This window comes from Peromyscus leucopus, chromosome 7, assembly GCF_004664715.2.
Source record: "Peromyscus leucopus breed LL Stock chromosome 7, UCI_PerLeu_2.1, whole genome shotgun sequence".
Lineage (NCBI taxonomy): Eukaryota > Metazoa > Chordata > Mammalia > Rodentia > Cricetidae > Peromyscus > Peromyscus leucopus.
The window spans coordinates 105,303,031-105,326,034 of NC_051069.1; the positions used below are offsets into that span (position 1 = coordinate 105,303,031).

At 42.0% G+C, this 23,004-nt stretch overlaps 1 protein-coding gene across 10 annotated transcripts in view; it reads right to left on the minus strand.

The window, feature by feature from the left end:
• The window catches only part of Rbms3 (RNA binding motif single stranded interacting protein 3), a 1,336,321-nt gene that overhangs the window by 520,554 nt on the left and 792,763 nt on the right, over nucleotides 1–23,004 (minus strand). For all 10 annotated transcript variants that reach the window (XM_037208204.1, XM_037208207.1, XM_037208205.1 and 7 more), the window contains one exon: nucleotides 12,915–13,072. In XM_037208204.1, coding sequence (XP_037064099.1) covers nucleotides 12,915–13,072 — 158 coding nt within the window. The remainder of the gene's footprint in view (nucleotides 1–12,914; nucleotides 13,073–23,004) is intronic.

Genomic DNA, 23,004 nt, shown 5'->3' on the forward strand with positions numbered 1-23,004 from the left:
ACTCAGGGTGAAAGTGAACGTGGTGCTTGGAGAAAAGAACCTACTGTAGATAACTGATGATGGTGTGGAGCCCTGCTCACCGCAGAAAGGAGGGCTCTCGCAGAGCTGCCAGTCCAGCCATTAGATCAACTGACGCTTTAGCAGGTGGAAGGACCTGCTGGGTCACAGAACGCTGTGGTGCCTCATCTGGGAATTAACATCAGATCTCAGAATTCAAGTGAGGCTACAGGTGACCAGTGGGGTACTGTTCCCGGTGTGGGGACATTCCTGAGCTGACAACTCCCTGCCCCTTGGTCATAGAAACCAAATGCCACCATGCCACTGTGGCTGATTTCTTTCTTGGCATCAGCATGGGGGCTGCTGTTGGCTTCTCTGAGCTTGCCTAAAAAGACCCTCAGTTGAGTAAAATAGCATGAAACACGCTGCTCCCATATCTGTCAACACACAGATGAGCCAGAATTTTAAAATGACTGTGGATTATAGCAAAGCAAAACAAACAAACAAAAAAAAAACCAAAAACAAACAAAAAAAAAAACAAAACCAAGTCAGAGGAAGAAGAGCCAGCCCCAAAGGCCAAGCGCCACGGAGTGCGATGTCACGGAACCCAGCAGAGCCAACCACTCGGCGAGGGCTGAAAACCCAAAGCACAGATACAACCCTGAGGCCCAATCTTCTATTATTTTATTTATTTTTGCCACATAATCCCTGTCTTTGAAATATGTCCCATGCTGTTTAACCTTCTGGCCCATGACGCTAAAATAGTAGCTCTTGTAGTGCTAAAATAAACTGAAAACAGCAATGTGTTAGCAGGAGTAAATGGATGCTCTCTAATCCACAAACTAATACATAAGGATTTTAGTTTTAATGTCATTGTTTTGAAAATAATTTAAAAGTTGGTGACTTCACCCCTTGATTTCACAGTTTTATAACCTTTCTCAATTGAGGGGTTGCTCATATAGAGGGAGATAGGAAAAAAAAATTTCAGTGTACATATTTACCACAAAGATATCCAGGAAATGAAACTTCCATCTAAAATATGATTTCATGATTGGAGATATTTCATCATTTCTCTGAATAGTTTTTTGTTGTTGCTGGTTTTTTTTTTTTTTTTTTTTTTTTTTTTTTTTTTTTTTTTTAGAAGAAAGGACATGATCATATATTGAACACATTTTGAGGAGGTATTTTTTCCTGCAATATTGACACTTGACCCCCGCCTCCTAACAAGTGGTGGTGTAAGGTTCCACACCATCTGTGGATTCTAGGCACATTGTTTGGTCAGAATATTTCAAGCAATGAACTACTTTCCTCATATGGATCAGAAAGAACAGGAGTCTGCACTCTTTATTACTGTCAACAACTGCGGTGGTTTGAATGGGAAACGTCCTCCGAGCACAAAGCCTTATGTGTTTCCACCTTTGGTCCCTAGTTGGTGGCACTAATCCAGAAGACTAGGGAACCATTTTGAGGTGGAGCCTCACTGGGGGGTGTGGTTTGCTGGAGTTGGGGCTTAAAGTCTTATAGTGCAACCCCACTTGTTTTCCATGTTTCTTGACTTCAGATACGTGTTCAGCTGCCTCACACTCCAGCCACCATGACTGCCCTTACATGAAGGAGGTCCTCAGAAAGCCACTGTGATGGTCGGCTTTAATTGTTAACCTGACAGAGCCTAGAATCATCTGGGAAGAGGGGCTCAGGGAGAGGTCATCTGAATGGGTTTGACCTACAAGCATACCCTGTGAATCTAACACTCTTTTTTGGCTTCAAGAACCAGGCATGCATGTGGCGTTCAGACATACAGGAGGCAAAACACTCACATGCATAAAATAAAAATACATAAGTCTTTAAAACAGTAAATTTTTTCCATTGTGTATGCGAATTATTATTTATTTACTTACTCACTTATTGAGCTAGCATTTATTAAAGGCTAAGCATATGCCACTCATTATTAGGTTTACAAGGTCTAAGGTCTTGGCCAAGGTTCTATAGCTGGTAAACGTTTAATAGGAATCCATAATTGACTCACAATTAAGCCACCCTAATGGTATTATTCTACCACTTTGCTTTCATAGTGAGCCTGACTTTAAACTGTGCATTACTAGTGTAAGTGTTTGTCTGAAAGACAATCTCCCAGACCCACTGGAAGATCTCCTGCCTTGATTGCCTCAGTGGCTACCCAGGTGTGTTTGTTTTCAAAACAAACCAAACCCTAGATCTCAAAGTGAACACTGCTACTCTTACTCTTCAACAATGGTGATTTAAAGTCTAAACCATCAGCTGACTGTGGTAATCCCAGGATTAAGGAGCCTGAGGCAGAAGGATAGTGAATTTGAAGCCAGCCTAAACTATAAACTAAATTCAAGGTCATTATATTGTGAGACTATCCAAACAAACAGGTAAGTAACACATATTTCTAAAATGAGAAGATGGATGAAAGATTTGTTTATTCATTCATTCACTCATATACGTATTTATTTATTTACTTATGTGTTTGTCTGAAAAAAATCTCTGGGCACCATATTTTCAGTGACAGCAGAGGTCAAAAGAGGGTGCCTGATGTGCTGGTACAGGAGTTACAGATGGTCCTGGGACCTGAACCCAGGTCCTTTGCAAAAGCAGCAAGTGCTCTTAATCACTGAGCCATCTCTCCAGGACCCCTAAAACAACATTTACTTCATAAAATTCTAGAGGGCATTCTATACTACATCAAACAAAGTACTTCTATTTCTCAAGGAGTTCCCAGTGTTAGAGGTAATGAATATGTTAACAGATAAGAAGTGAAAACAGTTTGAAAATAATGATTTACACGGATCATTTATTCTCAGTCCTACAATGAATCCATGTATGTAGCTCACACAGCCACCAGACTTCAGATAGAAGGTTATCATTTTCAATGCATCAGAGGCAGAGTGTGTCCTCCCAAATGTGTCCATCAAATATTGTGTGCCCTCTCATCAACTTTCTCCGGGGCTGTGCTCCCAAAGCCACTGTTTGCCAAGAGACCCTGAAGGAAATCTGCTGCATGGAGGGATTCAAGAAACTTCCAAAGAATCCACATCAGTGCACATCACTTACAGAACGAGCAGTCAGCTGAGCACAGGTGAGATGAGAACTCTGACAGCGAAACCCCATGGCTTCAGAAAGAACAAATAGCTATTTTCTCAGCAGTCACAGTGAGTGAGTGAATGAGTGAGTGAGTGGATGAGGGAGGCATTGATCTTCACATAGGTCTTTGAATACATGTGACTCAGGGTATCCTGGGGCTTCCCTCCCAAACTCTCCTTGAGAGTTACTCAGTAAAAGAGATTCACGCTCAATATCTGTCTTCATTCACCCTGGTAGAACTATGCCGGATATCATGTCAAACATAAAATGCAATCACCTACATTTTCTACTATTAACTCAAAGTCTGCCCTGTAACAAGTTCCTTGTATCCAATAAAACATTTTTATATAACTGATGAACTCAGGCTCAGTACAGTCATTAAATATTTACCCGTTGTCATTTAAACACCCAACGGTGTGGTAAGAACTGGGGGGACAGAAGTGACAATGGTGGAGATCAATTGAGGAAGGAGTGGAGATTGATGGGATTAGAAGGTATGTATAGACAGAGAGAGGCAGGGGAGAAGGAGCTACAGAGAGCAGACAGAATGAGCCAGGGATGGAGAAAGAGACACAGAGGGAGAGAGGTGAGGAGAAACCAGAAAGCCAATCAATGAGAAAAATGCTAGAAAATGGTAGAGTTTGAGAATGGCTGGGGCCCAATGGACAGGCAAGCATTTCTGCTCCAAGGACTGTCAGGTAGTGACCCACTCCAAAGGCTTTTAGCATCGGACTCTGCAAAGATTTCCATGGCTAAGTTGGCAGACTTCCTGATGGTGCCTAGTCCAAGTGAGATTCCTCTGTTGGTCATGACTTCCCTACAGGGTTCAACTCATGATGTCACTTTGCATTACCAGAAACATTTCTTCCCGAACTTCTAGTGCTCTCCTCCTCGCTTTCATCCACATCACTAATGATTCCTTTGCAGACTCCTCTCCTGTCTTGTCTCTCAGTCAGAGGACACTGAGATGTGTGGCCATTGTCCTGGTTTCATAAGTCTGTGTGTGTAGATCATGTGAAAGAAGTCCCTAAAACTCTTTAATCCTAGGATAAACTGATGCACAATCCAAGCACTTGGGAGGGGGAGGCAGGAGGATTGGAAGCCCAGAGTCATCCTCAGCTATATATCAAGCTTAAGGCCAGCCTGGGCTACATGAGACCCTTTATGTAAATAACAAATAAATAAATAAACCTTGTACTTGTCAAATTCCAGTCACTTCATTTATTTGATACATTGTTTTCTCATCTATAAAGTGAAGGTTTGCAGGAGTTATAAAATTGACTTCATATATGTGCTATGATGTAATTACATGCTAAATACTCAGATTACTGCCTATTAGGTACTATATTACCATTCCATCAGCATGACTGGATTAAAAGCCAATTATAATTCTTAGGACTCCAAATGACTGAAAAGCAGATTTCTATCACACCACTAATACGATATGGGTCATGTGACCATTGGTACTCATACTTCTATTTTTTTATAAGCACTGATGGCACAGAGAATGCTTTTTGGATGCCTAACAGTATCTCAAAATTCACAAGACTTGCAGAACTTTTGATGTCTTTCTCCCCAATTTCTTCTTGCTACAATCATCTTAATAAATGGATCTATACTCTCTTTAGATGCCCAAGCTAAATGTTGAGGAATTATTCCTAATTTCTCTTTCCTTTAGTCTTCCTGTCCTGTTGAGCTGAATTATTCAGTTCATTCTATCAAACTAGTTCCAAAATATACCCTGAACCTAACACATTTAATAGGAACTAAGAAGAGCACACAGGTTTGTGGACTTGGCCATCAGTGGGCAAAGTAAAAACCAGGATCCATGCGAACTCGTCCCATGCCAGTGCTTAGACTGCCAGTCCCTCCAATATCTGCCTGCAATTCCTCACCTCCTCAAACATCAATCTTTCACTTGGCACATCCAGATGGGTTGACCACACCCTCCTGTGCCCCTGTCTTGTGGGCCACCATCAACATGCTCTCAAGACTCCATTTTAATTTTTCTCTTCTTTTCTCTTCACCGGAAGGAGCATTTGTTGCCACCTCTAGAAGACTAGGTGAAACATGTAGTAGATTAGAAGAAAGCATGCATGCAATAAATCCAGAGCTGCTCTGGTGGCTCAAAGCAAGGAGACTCGTGTTTGCTATCCTTGGACTTGAGGGGCTGAGGCAGGATGACTGCTGCAATTTTGAGGCCATCCTAGATTACATCTGAGACCCTTCTCCCCAAAAAACAACAACAAAAACCCAACCAAACAAAAACACAACTCAGAACTTATTCATCAAAGTGCTGAAAATGATAATAGAAACTGATCAAGTGACTTTATGATGTCTAGCATGTCCCCAGAATTCTGAACAATGTGGATTTGTTTTTAGGACCACAATCCCTCTGTGCATCAGACTAAGGTATACACATAGAGCTTCACAGCTTCCGTCGAAGCAGAAGAGTCCACACTGGGGAGCTGCCTCTTGCCAGGGGCGATGCACTTGCTGTGAGCATGAAGACCTGGATTTGTTCAGCCACCACATAAAAGGCCAGGTGAGGCAGCACTTGCTTGAAATTCTAGGGCAGAGGAGGTGGCATCAGAAGGACCTTGGGAGCTTCCTAGAAAGCCATTCTAGCCTCAACAGCGAGTTCCAGGTCCAGAGAGAAACCCTGCCTCACAAAATACGGTGGAGAGAAATAGAGATACCCAACATTACATTGACCTTTTATCTCTCCATATGCACAGATATGCATGCATATACATACACATGTGCACATACATACATATAACACAGAAACTATCTATGCACAAAAAAATGGGGGAAAAAGTATATTTTCTGATTACTGTGGGCATTACTCCAGGAGTATCTGCTTTGCTAAACATCTGAATTACCTGAGCAGGTTTTCATAAATCCTAATGTCCAGACTGATTCCATACTTGCTGAGTCAGAATCCCACATGATGGCTCCAGATCCTCCAGGCTTTCAACATTCCCTTGGAAGTCTCACATCAGTCAACAGAGAAAAGAACCCATGAATTATGTTCTTAATGCATGAATGTTTTAAATGTTGTGAATAAAAGCTTTGAAGCAAGAGTCAGATGTTGAATCCTGAGGGCTGTAGGAACTCGTTCAGTTTCTGAGCCTTTCTGAGCCTCTGCTGACTCACTTACTCAGAAGGTATTTCCATGGCAGAGGAGTTTTCTGAGCACTGAGCAATATGATTTATGGACATAGCAGAGTCACATTATGACATCCTCATGTAATTATTTTTCTTTTATGTGTGTCATGCACATATGTGTGTAGGCAGGTACATTTGTGTGTGCATGTGTGTAGAGGTCAGAGGACAACTTCAGGTATCCATTCCATGGCTTTGGGCAGGCTAGGCTAGCCAGTCAGAAAGCCTCTGGGACCCTCCTTCTCTGCCAACCCACACTGGCATTATGAGTGTGTGCCACCACGCCCAGCTATTTTACATGGATTCTAGGGATCAACTGAAAACAGATCTTCGTGTTTGCACTTTTCTGGCTGAATTCTCATCCTAGACCCACAATTGATGTCCTTACTAGCATATATAATTATAGCAATGCATTATTAATACCAATTAGTTATTAAGTACTAATCAAATGCCATGTCTAGCATATAAGAGATGATTGTTAATTGTGCCTAAAGCAAAATATGAATGCATATTTAGCCAACTGTTAGAGACAGGCAGACTCAAGGAACTCAAATATGAGTCTTTAGGGCCCTCTCCTTTATAAGACACAGGAATGGTTGAAGACTCTAGAACTCAGTCCCACTCATACCTGGCACCGCACAGATTTATGGTGCCTCACTGGCAGCTAAGTCACTTGTATGTGACTTGCTTAAGAACGCTGCTAATAAATTCTTTGTGTTTTATTAAAAGGGACTTTTAAATCTCCAACGACACAGGAAAAAGGAAGTGGGGAAATCTCCAGTTGCATTATTTCCTTGGTTACTATGGAGCTTGGGATAACGCGCTTCTTTGGTTGTATCTGAGCAGTTTGACAGATTGCTGTGACAGGGTTTCTTTTAAATTGATAAAAGGTTTGATTGTGTCAGCACATTTGTCAAAACTGCTTGACATGGTGTGTAACGGACTCCGTGCTGGAGCTGGAAGGCACTGGAGCTGCTCTTCCTACCCAGTGTTCAGCACACATCACAAGGGGACACCAGCAGGGCGGGGTAGAGTCAGAGTTTAGCTCCCTCAGACCCTTCAGCTCCGAGCACACACTTATTTTGTTCTGTTGGTTTTTCAAGGTGGGCATTTCTCCTTTCTCATTAGACTTAAAAGTGACATTCACAGTCTCATTTGTAAAGGGGACACTTTTAGGGTACTGGACATTTGCTGGAAGAACTGAAAGGCAGGACGGCTGAGTCTTCTCAGCAGCAGCTTGCCCACATCTCAGCAGAATCATCCATGATGCTTCAGTGAAAACCAGACAAGCAAATCACAGCTCGGTGATGCTGTCCAGGGCTCTTTTTTTTTTTTGCTCTGAGATAAGGTCTCGCTGTGTAGCTCAGGCTAGTCTTGAACTCTAGATGACCTTTCTGCCTCGGCCTCTCAGATGCTGGGATTGCAGCTGTGCCTCACCACATCTTCCTTGTGATCAAGACTTCCTGAAACCATTGTTTTAATGCAAATGTATAAGCCATCTGCATGGTTAGATAAAAGATATGATAGACATGGAAAAGGTAAATACATCCATGACTTTTCCCTCATGATTAATGCTTAATTCTATTTTCAAGTGTATTTCAAAAGTGTGGCTGTGCTTATACAGCAGAAAGTTAGCAGTTGCAGGGCTGGGGCGGAGCTCTGGAATAGACTGACTGTCCAGTCCATCCAGCTCCAGTGCAGAGTCAGTCCATCACACTGCATGGCAGACAGTTCTGACAAATAGAGGAAAACATGAAGGAAGGGAAAAGAGGGAGGGACTGAGAAAGAGAGAGAATAAATAAGAAAGAAGAAGGGAGCAGGAAAAGGACAGGAGGTTACCCATTTCTGTTAGGGGAGATTTAACTTAAGGATTGAAAACTCATTATATCACAAGCTTTTATTTAGTCTAGAAGCATTTCAACCTTCTTAATTTATCAAATGATATTGCCTCACACCAAGCTGCTCCTCTTGTGTTGAGCAGAGGACATGTGACCAAAGTGTCCACCTATGATCCTTACCTACCCCATTGATACGTGTGCATAATTAACCTCACTTCAGATCCAGTCCCAGGACCACCACAAAAGTGTGTATACCACACTACATCCTTCCCCACACACAGTGTTCCACCACCAGGATCTTCATTCTCAATCTCATGCCTTCTCTGGATGCTGGTCAGTTCTGCTTCCAACTGACTTTTCCATCACACCTGTTCTAAACCATCATCAGTTTCAAGGGAACCCTCCCCTGACTGCAGCTCCAGTTACCTTTTTCAAACTAAGATGCGGTTGTCTCTTTATGACAATTCTGTGACTTCCTTTACAAAGGTCGTCACGTCCCCTCGCTCACGCTCGCACTTTGTTCTGAGGTCAGCTGCCCTTTGCGATGGCCACATTGACCTTTTCAAGCTCTTGTCCTTGCAGTGCTCCAGACAGACATGGCTTCCAGATGTTCCCTGTGCCTAGGATGCCCCTCCCTCCCTTCCTCTTCAGATTTATTCATCCTTCTGATTGTCACTCAACTGTCCGTTTCCTCAGAGGTGACAGGACAGAGGGCATATTATAAACTAAGACATGTGGTGCTTTGTTTCTGAACTTATAGTTACATTTTTATTTCAAGCCAAATGCTTATTGAATCCGAGCTTCTTTTCCCAGTAGAAGAAAAACTGAGCTAAGGAGAAGCCTTTGTCTGAATTTTGTCACCACCCATGTGCCAGAAGTGCTATGGAAACACTTCCTTTTCTTGACTGCTTTTTGTTTTACTATTGTTGTTGCTGTTAGACAGGGTCTCATGGAGACTGGCATTCAGCTTTCTGTGTTGCCAAGGATGACCCTAATCCTGACCCTGCCTTCTCCTTCCTCTTCCCAAGTGCTCAGAGTACAGAGATGCATGCCTGTCTTATAAATATTTCTGGACTGAGATCCCAGTTAAGAGTGGACAATACTTTGAGATTTCTAAGGAGATATAAAGAGTCCCTAACTATCCTGTTTCCTACTACACATGCACAGTGCCATTGCATTTATCTGAGACACGGCTATAACTACAGATTTCCATAGAGTAAAATCTTTCTTTGTGTTTATAACCTTCAGTTTTGCCTTCTTTTCTATGATTTTTACTTGTCATCTGAACACTGGGGGGTGGGTGTGTTGAGGATTTGTTTTCACATTACACATTGAGGCATAATGCATTTATTTTTCCTTTATATCATCATCTTGCTATACATTAGCATTCATGTGGTTGGCATATTCTAATACCATAAAATTCAATATATTTATGACACTTGAAAATCTGTTTTTTATTATTTTATTACCATAGACATTAGTAATCATTATACTTCCTATCCTGTGAGTCATATTAACTTCAGAAGTACTTATAATTTCACAGGAATTAACATGGGAACTGGGGACACAACAAGTTTTCATAACCCTGCAAATACTACCTGGGACAGAGCTCAGCTGGCAGGCTTGTCTAGCATGCTTAAAGCCTGGGTTTGATCCCTGGCACCATATAAGCCAGATGTGGTGATGCATACCTGTAATCAATCCCAGCACTTGTGAGATGGAGGCAGGGGAATCAAAGAAATCTAAGGTCATCATGGGCCACACAGTGCATTTGAGGTCAGCCTGGAGTTTGTGGGACACTGTCACAAAACAGAAAACAAAAATCTTGAAAACACTTTTTTCAGGTGAAAGTATTTTTAAATATTGGATCCCTGAGAGAAATATAAAATTAGAAATTCATAAATACAAATAACAAGTACTGTAAGAAGCTGATGCTTCAGAAGAGGGGACAAGACTTTCCAACTGGGCTGTGTCAGTCTCTTATCAGAAGCACCCCCAGCCAGTGCGTCTTACTCAACCTGGTGAGCCACTTGCTGGACAAGGGGGCAAGAGAAAGACACAGAGGGCGGACAGGGGCAAGTTCCGAATGAGAACCTCGCTCACTGAATGTGAGAGTGAAAGGAGTGGAGAGAGCTGCGGAGTTCAAGTCCATTCCTTGGGACATGAGCAAAAACGAAGCTAAGAGTGGGTCAGTCACTTGTCTAAGGCCACTGACTCCACGGACAACACAGCCAGAAGGGAAAGCCAGACATCCTCATACACGATTACTTCCCTATACCATGCTGCCCAATCACATCTATTCTCTAGGATTATATAGGAATAATATCTTGAGCAATTAATATCAGGTCCTGATCAGCTCAGTGACTAGAGAACCCAAGAATGTTGTTACAGTAACCTGACCATTGGCTGTCTTACTAGCCAGCAACTATTAATACCCATGGTCAACCATTGCTCTCTATTTCTATAACACGTCTGAAATTTCTTGGATCTACATTAGAAACATCAACAAAACTTCTATGCTCCTGGCCACCACATCTTTCCAGCCAACACCGGCTTTTAGGTAATACTTTCCATTTATAAAATAACGAGCAATGCTTTATAGAGATGGAAGCTGACAGAGAGATCTGTGCTCTGAGGCTGCCACAGTGCTATGTCCATAAACCAGCTCTTCAGTAAAATAAAATTTCCAGAAAGTTATGGTTTGTGGGGTTTGCTGGTCCCTATGTTATATACATTCCAAACCATGGGTGAGTCCAAGCCACCAAATCTGTAGCAAAGCTCACCCAGAATTATAGGCTATTTAACAATGGGTACATTGTACAAAGGCAACTTCAGCACATCCCAACACTACATGGAAAAATCTAGAAAAAGAAAAACTCAACCCACTTTTGTGTGTTTGTGAAGTGGGGTATATATGTATATGTTCATATGGGTGCATGTATGTGTGTTGTGGGGTATATGTTTACATGTGTATGCATCTATGTAGAGAATAGAAAGTTAAATTCAGGTATAATTCTTTAGGCATCATCATAGAGCTTGCCAAGTAGGTGACTCTGACTTGTCATGGGGATCCTCTTGTTTTGATCTACCTAGAAGTGGGTTACAAGTGAGAACTGTCATGCATGGCTTCTTACATGGGTTCCAGGTGGGGTGGAGAGAGCTTAGGTCTTCATGTTTACAACATAAAGTGCCCTAATGACTGAGCCACAACCCCGGTCTTCAGCTCACTCTTAGGAAGAAACAGATTTCAAAGGGAGACATGATCACAAACCAGCTAAGAAGGTCTGAGGGCCCAAGTGTCCACTCCTGCTTGCCCTCATCAACACAGTAAGATTTGTCAACAGAGCAGTCAGTGACCCTGCTGGGTCCATGAGAGGGGAGTTTCTCAGAAGACCAGCAGCATCTACTACATTAGGGAGCCTGTGGGAAATATCACCTCTCAGACCCAGTGAAGCAGAGTGTCTCAGGCTCAGAACACAGGGTCACACAGAACAATGAGAAAGAATCTTTACTCAGTACCCATGAATGTACCTTATGAGTATTACTCAAGTCTGAACCAAATATAACAGGTATTTATCTACAAACCCAATCATAAAGCCAACAATTTTCATATTTTCCAAGACCTTTACTTTCCAAAATAGTTCAGATTTTTCTAATAAGCTATTTACCTTCTGATTCTATTCTCAACCCCATATATTTTGTAAAACAAAACTTAACACATGTCCATATGCATCAGCCATGGCAGTTTTAACATTAGAAAACTAATGTCTTCTAGGTAAATATTTTTCTTACACAATTCCATTTTATATCTTGTACAAATCGAGGCAGACAGTAGCAACAGGGCATCTTTATCCCAATCCACCTGCTGTTTTGTTAGCTGATTATCTAGTTATGACTTTTTGCATGTTTGTTTGTATCTGTCTGCCACTATCTGTTGTCTAAGTATGAACTCCCGATTTTTAAATTCATAATGAAAGCAAATAAATGCTGCCTATTGTGTATTCCTTGCCTGACATGCAGGGGTTGGAAACCTTACAATGTAAATCGCATCTTTACCTTCTTGCAACAAGGTTCCAAAAGAGAAGGTAAGCAACTGAGTAATAGCTCTCCCCAAATTTAAAAATGCCTGACTGTGGGGCAATCAAACCACAGATATCTGCCTTGATATTTTGGAAACAATAGAAGGGAAACCTAAAACCTCCAGCCTGTGATTCTTAACTCATAATTTGTTACTGAGTTTATTGGTGGGGTAAATCCATGCAGTGTTAGCACATTTGCACAGACCTGAGAGTGATAATAAACATGCTGGTAGATAAGGGATGAATGAAAACATTTTTTGGAAGAAAATTCAATTATTTCTATCTTTCTTGGGAAATCCAGAAAGACACATCAGAGGGTTCTTGGCTTGGATGGGAAGCAGAATTTCAGGGCTTGGGAGCAGACACCTCTAAGGAAAGTAAAGGGCCAATTATCCTGGTTATACCTGCATTTGCCAAGTTTAGCCAGAAAAGCTTTAGTGCCTACCCAGCAGGGCTAAGAACAGGTCTCTATCATCACTCTCTGTCTTTCAGATCAACACACATGATTCATTCAGCATTCCCCCAGCCATCTGCTCAAGAAATCCCACCTCCATGGCCATGCACCAAACCCTGCTCCCCGAAAGAAGCTGAAGCAAGGATCACAAATTTAACCCCTACTTATGTACAAGAGGCTTCCTTATTGAGTCAGTAGTGGGTACAGCCCACGGGGTGTCCCCACAGGTGATATGTGCCTCAGAAGAGACCTGGGGAGCCTCAGGACACTTACGGTTGACATAGCTTGATGAGGTCCTGGTCAGTTGTGCCTGGTGGAAGGCCTCGAATGTACAGGTTCGTTTTACTCAACTGTTCTCCACTGCTGTTGCTGCTGCTGTTTGTGCTGGGGCTGGGAGGGGCCATAGGGTGGGGAGCTGGTGCATAGGACTGCTGCAAACAGAAAAAAAAAAAGTGTTACTGAACAAACAGAAGCCAGTGCCTGTTCACAGACCAGCAGCATTTACTGAAGACAACGCGAGCTCCTTGTCCTCTCTAATATACACACACATTGATGCATGCATACCCCCCAACACAACAGTACCATATCCCATGCTGCTTCTGAGAACAGCAACATCACTAGCTTTTCCTTGCCTCTGCCCCAACATTTGGATCAGCACAACCATGAATGGCAGACAAGGAAGCTAGCAGGGGCTCCTGATGGAAACTCTCAACTTTTGACTTTGTCCCTCACCAGACGGGCTCTCCTCATGCTTCTAAATTAGCATGTCACCTCCTTCCCTGTGGCACTACAACAGTTCAGTCCCGGTATTCTACCTGGCTTCTAACAGCCAGACATCTCTGTCTTCCCTGTTCTTTGGTTCACTTTTCTCCAAAGAAACTTCTAGCTGCTGCTTTCCTCACCCGCATGGGAAAGCACAGTTCTGGGTGTGTCAAAACCATTCTAGGCAACCTGGTTCTGAGTGGGTGAATGAATGGCCTCAGCTCCTTTTCTTACTCTAAAACCTGCTTTCCATCAAGACCTGCTTCAAAAGATCCTAACTGATTTGCAGTATCCAACTCTAGAGTCGCCACCTGAATCCCCTCGAGACTCTGAACTCAGGACTTACACATCAGAACTGTCTGTCCACTGTAGGAGGTTGGTCGGCGAGTTGGTCGGCCCACCAGATTCTAATGGCAGCTATTCATTGCATGGGAGAGCTAAAAATGTCCACAGATACTACTTGATGTCACCTGGTAATGTTGAGTCTCCTTTCACTTCAGAACTACTATTTTAGTCAGTCAAGCCATCTTATGTCAAAATTAAAATAGTGAAATTACTGTCTGACACTTAGAATATACATATAAAAGTAATTATAATTATACAGATCAAAATCAGTAAATATATCCCTTATTGACTTCATCTCTTCTCATGTAGGCCATCTTCAGAGGACCTCAAACTATACAGACTGCCTGGGTTGAGTCCTTGCTGAGTGTCTTATCAGCTGGGTGACCTTCAGGTGGTGACTTAACCTCTCTAAAAAACAATAATTGTACTAACATGAACAAGATAATAATAGCTCTCTCGGTCCCATCGTCTTTTAAAGACCTTAGTGAGCTGATACAGATATGGCTATTATAAGCTACCAGAGCACCGTATACACTGATGAAGGCATATGTTAATATTTGTGATTAGAAGATCATCATTAATAACACTAGTTCTAAGAGTCCAGAATTTTTCATCTGGAGTCCAAAGCATCACTTAAAAGCAAGGATAAGCACATTCTTCAAGGCTAACGGATGGGTTAGAGAGGGGGCTCGGCAGTTAGGAGTATTCTCTGCTCTTGCAGAGACCCAGGCTCAGATTCTAGCAGCCATGTAGTTAGTGAGTAACAGTGGCCCATAACTTGCTCCAAAGGATCTAATGCCTTCTTCTGGACTCTGCTAGCACACACATGGTATACATCAACTCATACAGACACATACAATGCTCATCAAAATAAATAAACAAACCTTTAAAATTATTCTACTGGAAAATTAGCTGGGTTCTCTCCTAAAGACTTAGTTATTGGGTGGGGGCTAGTAACTCTTGAACAGTAAGCTCAGGCCTCAGTAGTAGAAATGAATTTTTTCAAATAGTGTGATACTTAATATTGATTGTCAGCTCAACAGGATCGATACTAAGCTGGAAGATAAGCATCTCACATGTCCCTACGGAAGTTCCTAAACTATGTTAATTGAGGTGAAAAGTCCGACAGAGCCTGGAACCCAGGAAAGAATAAAAAGGAGACAGTAAGCTGAACACTAACGTTCTTCTCTCTCTGCTTCCTGACTGTGGATGAAATATGACCAGCTGCCCCAAGCTCCTGGCACCAGGTCCTTCCTCATCATAATGAAAGATACCTTCCTAATGTGGACAAAAACCAACCTCTCCTTCCTTAAGTTGTCTTGTTGGGTAGTTTGTCACAGCAATGGGAACAGTAACTAACACAGATAGTACCCAACCACTTAATATTTGAGCCATGGAAGATATCGAAGGACTAATTTGATATTTGATGATATGATTGGGGAAAAAGAGGACAACCTGTACTTCGTGCCTTTGTGATCTAATTGTAAGCAAAACAAAACACCATAATCAACATGCCCAAATAGACAGGCATGCTGGTGCATGTAAGCAGAGGACATCCAATAACTAGAACTAAACTCAGCCTTGACCACAGTGAGATGAAATCATGGGGATCCCACTAAAGTTACTCCCACTGAACTGAGGCCAAACCTGTCCTTCACTAAGTCATCCTGAAAGTCCCATTTCCAGTCACTTCCTGAACCAGACTCTGTCACACTGAGATACTCCCTCCATTTCTGCTCCTAGCCTTGCCTGATTGGCTCTAACTGATGGTTTTCATTTCAAACTAAGTACCATGCTGCCACTTTCCTTTCTAGCATTCACAATTTGGTTGCTGTCAGTGTGTTGGGCTTAGTTACTTAATGTCTACCTCCATGTTGAACCTGCTGGCAGGAATCACCTAGCCTGGATCAGATAAACAGAAGGCGCTTACAAATCTGCAGGCTATATCTTGTGGCTAAATGAATAAACATGCTGAAGTTATGGAGACAGAGGGTGTGCTTACAGGACTTAGCTTTGTTTCCTGCTATAACATCTGACTTACACTTCTCAAGTTCTCAGATTGGCCCTGGCTCATACTTTCAAGTAGCTATAAAAATAATGCTTCTTAAGATTCAGGACCTCAATGTGCAACTCACTGCACTGTTTTCCACGCCCTTACCCAGCTCTCCAATCCTGAAACCTGTCATTGTAAGCCCTTGGTTTTAGCATAGTTGTCATCCTCCAGCCTCAACACCCACTAGATAACTTGGTGCTGAGTTCACCTCTTCCCTCATCCCAGATGTCAGAATACAGCCAGCCACCCAATTCTCTGAATTCCTAGTCCTTCTCCTGGCCAGGCTGTGTGCCATCTGGCATTGTTCCTGTCTTCAAGCTTCCCTTCTGCTCCTTCTCTTCTGTTCCTGTTCAAAGGCCTCTGTTTCATTGGATAGATGAGGAGCACCCCAAAGGATAAGACAAAATTGTCAAATGCAAGCTTGGACTGGCTCAAAGTGAACTAACAGACTGAGGAAGAGAGAAACGAAGAGGGGGAGGGGAAGAGAGAGCAAGCAGATATCAGAGGAGCAGAGGTCAGAGCTCCCATTTCCCGGAATGAACACTTTCCCAACCATTGCCTTAGTTCTGCCTAATGCAAGATAAGCATTATTAATGTGATCTTTTATTTTTCCCCCATTTTTTATGTAGAACTACACAGGGGTTATGTTTTGTGTATTTACATTCAGTGGAGTATATCTATTGCCTTTTATAAATTAATATGTGCATAAAACTTTAGCATTTTTGAACCATTAAAACAATCAGCTTGCTTTCTGAACTAAATCCTGCTGCATCCCTCCTCAGACCCCCCCCCATACACACACTAAACTTTTCCTCTTGTATAAGCACTGGACACAGCAGGGGTCATTGTGCTCACCAGCGTGGGCTCCAGGCCTCTAGCTCACAGTAGGTCCAATCATATTTATCTTTTATTGGTCTTATCAAGTGCTTCCTTGTCTAACAATTCCCAGGCCGAGCTGTTTGCAAAGCTGTCTGCAACCACGTTCACCTCCCCTCTCTCCGCATTCTTTGAATTCCATCCTGGAGTGTGGTTTCTTTTTAAATGAGACTTTCTTTGAAGCAGTTCCCGCCATTGCTTATGCTTTAAAATCAGCGAGAAGTCTGAAGGATGTCTCCCAGTTTCTGTATCGCAGACCAAGAGAGACCAGACAGAGTCCTGGACTGGCCAAATAAGAAAAGCAGGCATATCGCATGATCAATATGTGTTTACTTAATTCTTTTGTTCCCTCAGGGCTCTTTGCAGGCATTTCCATAAGTAGAACACCATTTAGCAAATTGCATCATGCCTACAACAATCAATGTGCCCTCCAACAAGGCTAAGGTACTCAGTGGAATAACAAAACCAAAGTTGAGAAGGGGATAGGGAAGTTGTATGCTTGGAAAAGAAGATGTAGACTATGTGTGCAAATGTATGTGTGTATGTGTGTCTGTGTGTAGGTGTGTGTGTGTGTGTGTGTGTGTGTGTGTGTCTGTGTGTAGGTATGGGTGTGGGTGTGTTTGTGTGTGTGGGGTGTGGGTGGATGTGTGTCTGTGGTGTGGTAGGTGTACTTATTAGTGCAGTTGTGGGCATATGTGCATGCTGGTGTACATGTACCATCTGTGGTCACATATGGAAGCTAGAAGTCCATTCTTAGGGTTTTCCTTAATTGCTCTCCACCTTGAGACAAGGTTGCTTACTGAAACTAATGTGCTCCCTAGTCAGGTAGGCTGGCTGGCCAGTGAGCTTCAGGTATCTGCTTACCTCTGTCCCTTAGTCCTGAGTGCTGAGTTACTGGCACAGGCCACCAAGTCTAACATTTTCTATGGGTTCTGGGAATCTGAACTCAGAATCCCATACTTAAGTGACAGGACCTTTACCAACCAAACCATCTCACCAACCAGATATGTACCTGTTTCTTATAAAAGATTGTGAGGGTTTGGGGTCATGGGAAAACATGTAATAGTAAAGGTGTTTATCTTCAAATTCTTGTTTAAATATTCTAGAAATCCTGTCCAAAGAGGAGTCACTCTGTTGTGGAGCCAATAGATCCACAGATCTTAAGGGCCAGTACAGAGACTCTATCTTTGGGGGATGCCCCACAATTCAGATAGCCGTGAGAATCATAAATTGTTCTTTGTGTTCAAGAATTATAAATTTCTTTCTCCCTGACCCTTTACAAAATAACATTCCTTTATCAACATCAAGTTGCAGAAGGTTCCAGGAATGCCTGAAAAATGCACAGCCTAAATGAATTAATTTGTGAAAACCAAGAGCAACTTTGCATGTTCTTGCTGCCAAATACAGATAACAAAACCAGAGCATCTAGAAAGAAATGGGGGTGTGCGTGTCAATAATCTCCAGGGTTAATGGATCCCGGTAGCCATTTTCCTGATTAAAGTGGCTAGCTATGTTTTATTCTTCATTCTTTGTCTCCTACTGGATTTGGATTTTATCATTGATTAGATCTGAAATCATCCCAAGCCACCAAGAAGGGATTTTTAAAATGTTAGTAAAATAATATTTTCCTTCAGATAAAATTGACTTTACTATATTGTTCAAAGCTACAGTCTATAAATCATATTTAGGAGTTTGGAGAACTCATGGTCTGGAGTTACCGAGCAGTACATCACCGTGCTGAGACAGGGGGATGAATTTGCTGAGTCAGCATGGTTAGAAGCAGCAGAAGAAGGAGATGTTCAGATGTGGGGCTCTGAGTGACAGAGTGAAAAAGAGAGGGGGTGTCTGGTATGCACACAGATCCACAGGCTTTCCTTGGGTATTTATTAATGACGATACTAGTAAGAGAGTCATGAGAGGTTACTAAAGAAAGGCTACCACATACTGGGACTACCAACTAGACTATCCCTACCATTTTCTTCTTTAGACAGTTCAATACAATTATGGTGACAGTGCAGATCCTCAGAGGTAATTGTGTTATATGGTGGCTCAGCACTTGATATGCTTTGTGTTGTGAGCCTAGTGAGATAAATAATATTCCTCTCGTTTTGCCAAGGAGGAAACAGGCAGTGGAGAAGGGACAAATGACTTTGGAGGGTCACACAGTTGGAACCGAGACTTGATTAAGGGTTAAACCACAACTCTTCACGATGCTTGCACCAAGAAACATGGACTCTTCTTGGAAGTCAGCCATGGAGGAGGAGACATGCATGAGTTCTGGTACAGCTGGGTGTGAGCAGAGGTGCAGAGGATGACCAACAGTCGAGAGAAGGTGAACCAACATCCCCATCAGAATATAAATAAGTCCATCTTGACATTTAATTTCTAAAGGGGACACGTCACCATCAGAACCAGGCATGGTGTGCATTTTTCATACGATGAAAACAAGTGAGTTCATTTGTCAAGATTCAGTTGTTTAACAAGGTGAAAATGAACTGGCCAGTGGCTCATCCTCAGGAGCTGACTCACTTAGCAAGCATTGTTTGCATACCTCATCTTTCAAGTTTGAAAACTGCAGCACCCACCCCAGGTCCTCCCACATTCTTCTGTGATGTCTGGCTATGTGAGCAGGAGTGCAGACAGCGTTCCTCACTGTGCTTTGGATGTAAACTAGAGAAGGATGTGAGGTGCTCCTGTTTCGGAGAAAGTAATGGATGCATCTAAGAAATGCCGTCCACCCATCAATAGAGTCAAGAAAGCAGTGGAGGGGGGTGCTTCTTTTAGATAATGTCACTCAATCTCTTGAATACTTAGCAGCAAGAGGTATTAACATATTTTAATTGAAGGAATCTTAACTCTGCCACCACAGACATTGTAGGAACAACACTGCTTTGGTAGCCCCATTCATTGTTGGAAATTCAATAGCATCCCTCCTCCACACTTATTACAACCCAGATAGATCATTCTCTGCACAAAGCTATAGCAATCAAAAATGTCTTCTGAGATTGCCAGATGTGCTCTGAATAGGATAGACAAACCAGGACTTTAAACAAATGTAACCCTTTTCCTTGAAATGCCAATGCAATCTCTTCACATATTAAAGATCCTAATTACCCAGTCTAACTAAAACTCATTTGGTGGAAAAAGCCCCCTGCAAACCAAAATTCTACTTCTTACCCCTAAGAACATGTAGCACTCCCGATTCCCCTCACATCTCTGTTCTCTGAAACCAAGATGTAAGAGAACCACTTTGCATTTGTGGCACACTAAGTCTGAAACATACTTCTCCCACTGGATTGAAAACATAAATCTTTTGCAAAGAGAATGTTAAATATTTTTTTGCATGCAATTCCCCTTGGCTTGAAATCTCAGGGCTCTAGTGCCAAACTGCAGTCAGCTCTACTACAGGCATCTGGTTGCTGGCAGAGCCCAGTGGCAGTAGGTCTGGTGGTTTGGAGAAGCCAAGGACTCCATCACACAACAGTCTGTTCTGCGGATGGTCTACCCAATTTGTTTTTATTCATCTCCAACACGATAGAATTTGTAGTCTTTTATCCACTCAAGTGTAAAGCCCTGGATAACGTCCCCCATGAGACTGACACGCCAACTCTTTTACTCTCCAAAAATGAATACAGACCACACGCCTGTCTTAAACTGTACATTATTTAACCGGCATCCACAAGCAATCCATTGCTTGGGGGAAAATGCTGTCCTGGCTGTGGATTCCTCCCCCACACAGGGCTAATTTCCATATAACCTTGTCTCTGCACACCTTTCCATGAGTGTGGACACAACATGAGAAAATGGACACAATGGGAGTCACTGGTGTGTCTGTCATAGCCTCAAATGAGGGTGAGAGTGTGAATCCAGTGCATACAAGACATAACAAATGTAGCTCAATTAATATCTAAGGCCAGTCACACAATTTCAGCCATGGTTTCAGGAACCATGTGCATTATGGCTTTTCGATTTCAAGTCAGGCAATTGCCTCTCCATTATGTGGAATAGGATGACTGAAAACAATGGTCTCAATTATGCCAGTGATAATAGAGTTTGGTGGAAGGCTGCCCCTCTTCTCTTTTCCTGCCCACAGCACAGATATGGAAATGAGCAATAAAGGAAGAAACTGCTCACAAAAGGCAATCATGTGAGCATCCCCTGTCCACTGGCCCAGGTAATAGCTGCTGTCAATAGTGGGAACGTGATGCTTAAGGACTCCTGGTGGCTTGCTGCGCTGATATCAGCTCCACCACCACTAACCAGGCATTTCAACCTCCTGTCCTGAGAAGAGGAGGAGCTTTGTGCATCCCACTTCTTAGGATTATTGTCAACCCAAAATATAAAAGATGTGGAACACTGAGCATGGCACCAGGCATAAGCCAACACTTGATTATATACACGCATATATATGTAAATTGTATGTTTCTGTTGTGTAGTTATATTTTATTTATAAAATATAGTATAAAATATTTTAAAAATTATCATCCATATCACCCTCATGGGGCAGATCCTTAAACACAGCTCTCTGGTTTTCAGATGGACTCATTTACCTTGAAGGGGGTGCTCAAGTGCTAGTTAATTTTTAAAACCTAGGAGCCACTCTTCTTGAGATTAGGCCATCAGAACTCAGCTTTTCCTTTCTGAACAAGAATCAGAATGTGGTAATGGAGCAGTAATGAAACAATCACATCTCACGGAATGGCTAATTAGCTTCAAGGTATTCACAAATCACTACAGAGTTATTTTTTAATCATAATTCTGTTAGGATGAGAGTCGGTTTTGCTTACATATTAGTTTTTTAAAATCTTAGCAGACTGCATAATTACACAGTATTCTTTTCTGTTGACAAATGGGCATCATCGACAGTCATTGAATTCTGTTTAGAGGTTTAGATATTAAATGACATTTTAAAATCCATGGTACTTGAAAACACAAATAAACTAGTTATTGTGCAGTTCAAGGACCACTCAACAAATTTCATTAAAACATTTACAAGCTAGAGAAATGGGGCTGCTATAAGGACACTGGCATTCTCTTATAAACATTGCCACGGCTCCAAAATCCATTGGCACCGAGTCTTTACCCAAATCCTCTCTTTCAGTTGACCAACTCCTGATTTCTTCAAGGAAAAACAAATAAAATTAGCACCCACTTTAAAATTTGTGGTGCTATGCTATGAATTGAAAGGGCCACATCGGCACATTGAGAATACCACTCTATCCCCAGCAGCTCATGACGCTGATGCCAATTATGATTGGTGCTTATGGAAAAATGAGCCATGACTGTGCAGATTACAATGTCAGCTACAAGAGTACTATGTGTCAGACTAAGAGCATTCTCTAGGAATATTGACAGTAACCATATCTCTGAATGAGCCTCTGTTATTTGTCCAAGGAACACTCTGGAAGTGGGTCTAGAATATGACATATAAAATACCTTTCAGCTGACATGATTCCTGACCAGAGTGGATGCTACTGAAAAATACTTGCAGGAAATAAAATCCAAACCATAGAATGAATAAAAAGTATTTGATTTGTTTGTAACCAATACCTATTTTTTATCTTGATTTAAAAAGCTGAAATAACAGAGACTAGAGAGATGGCTTGGTGGTTAAGACCACATACAGATCTTACAGAGGACCCCAGAACAGTTCTCAGCACTCACATTGGGTGGTTATCTATCTTTAATTCCAGTTCCAGGTATCCAGGAGGCTCTTGCCCTCTTCTGGCCTCCAAAGACAACTGCTCTCTCTCTCTCTCTCTCTCTCTCTCTCTCTCTCTCTCTCTCTCTCTCTCTCTCTCTCCTCAATAAAATAGGGAAGATAAATTATTCAATATTTTTAAATATTTAGAAACTCTTTCTAAATAATGTTAAATAACTGTGATTTAAGATCACATCCTAGTTTTAAAGTCTATTACTTTCTGCATTTCCCTGACGGTATAAATGGCAATAATGCCAGCTGCTCATCCTAGCTGGATTATGTATGCCCTCCTATGCATGATGAATGAAGACTGATAAATGCAGTTGACAATGACAGGCTAAGTCTACACCTTATTCTACTAAGTTAACCTGGTCAGCATTTCCCCCTCCAGTCAAGAGCATCATGGCTACAGAAACAGGGAACCATTTCCCCCACTCAACCAAGTAATTTTCATATGAAAATCTGCTGCCCTGATTCCTAATGCTTAATAAGTTATAAAAACCATCCAGTTTGTTAAATAAAGAGAGAAGAGGACTAGGAGGAGAGAAATGAAAAAAGGATGGAGTAGAAGGGAGATTGACATAAACTGTTGGTACAGAATTAATGCCTGTCTCCTTGGCAGGTGA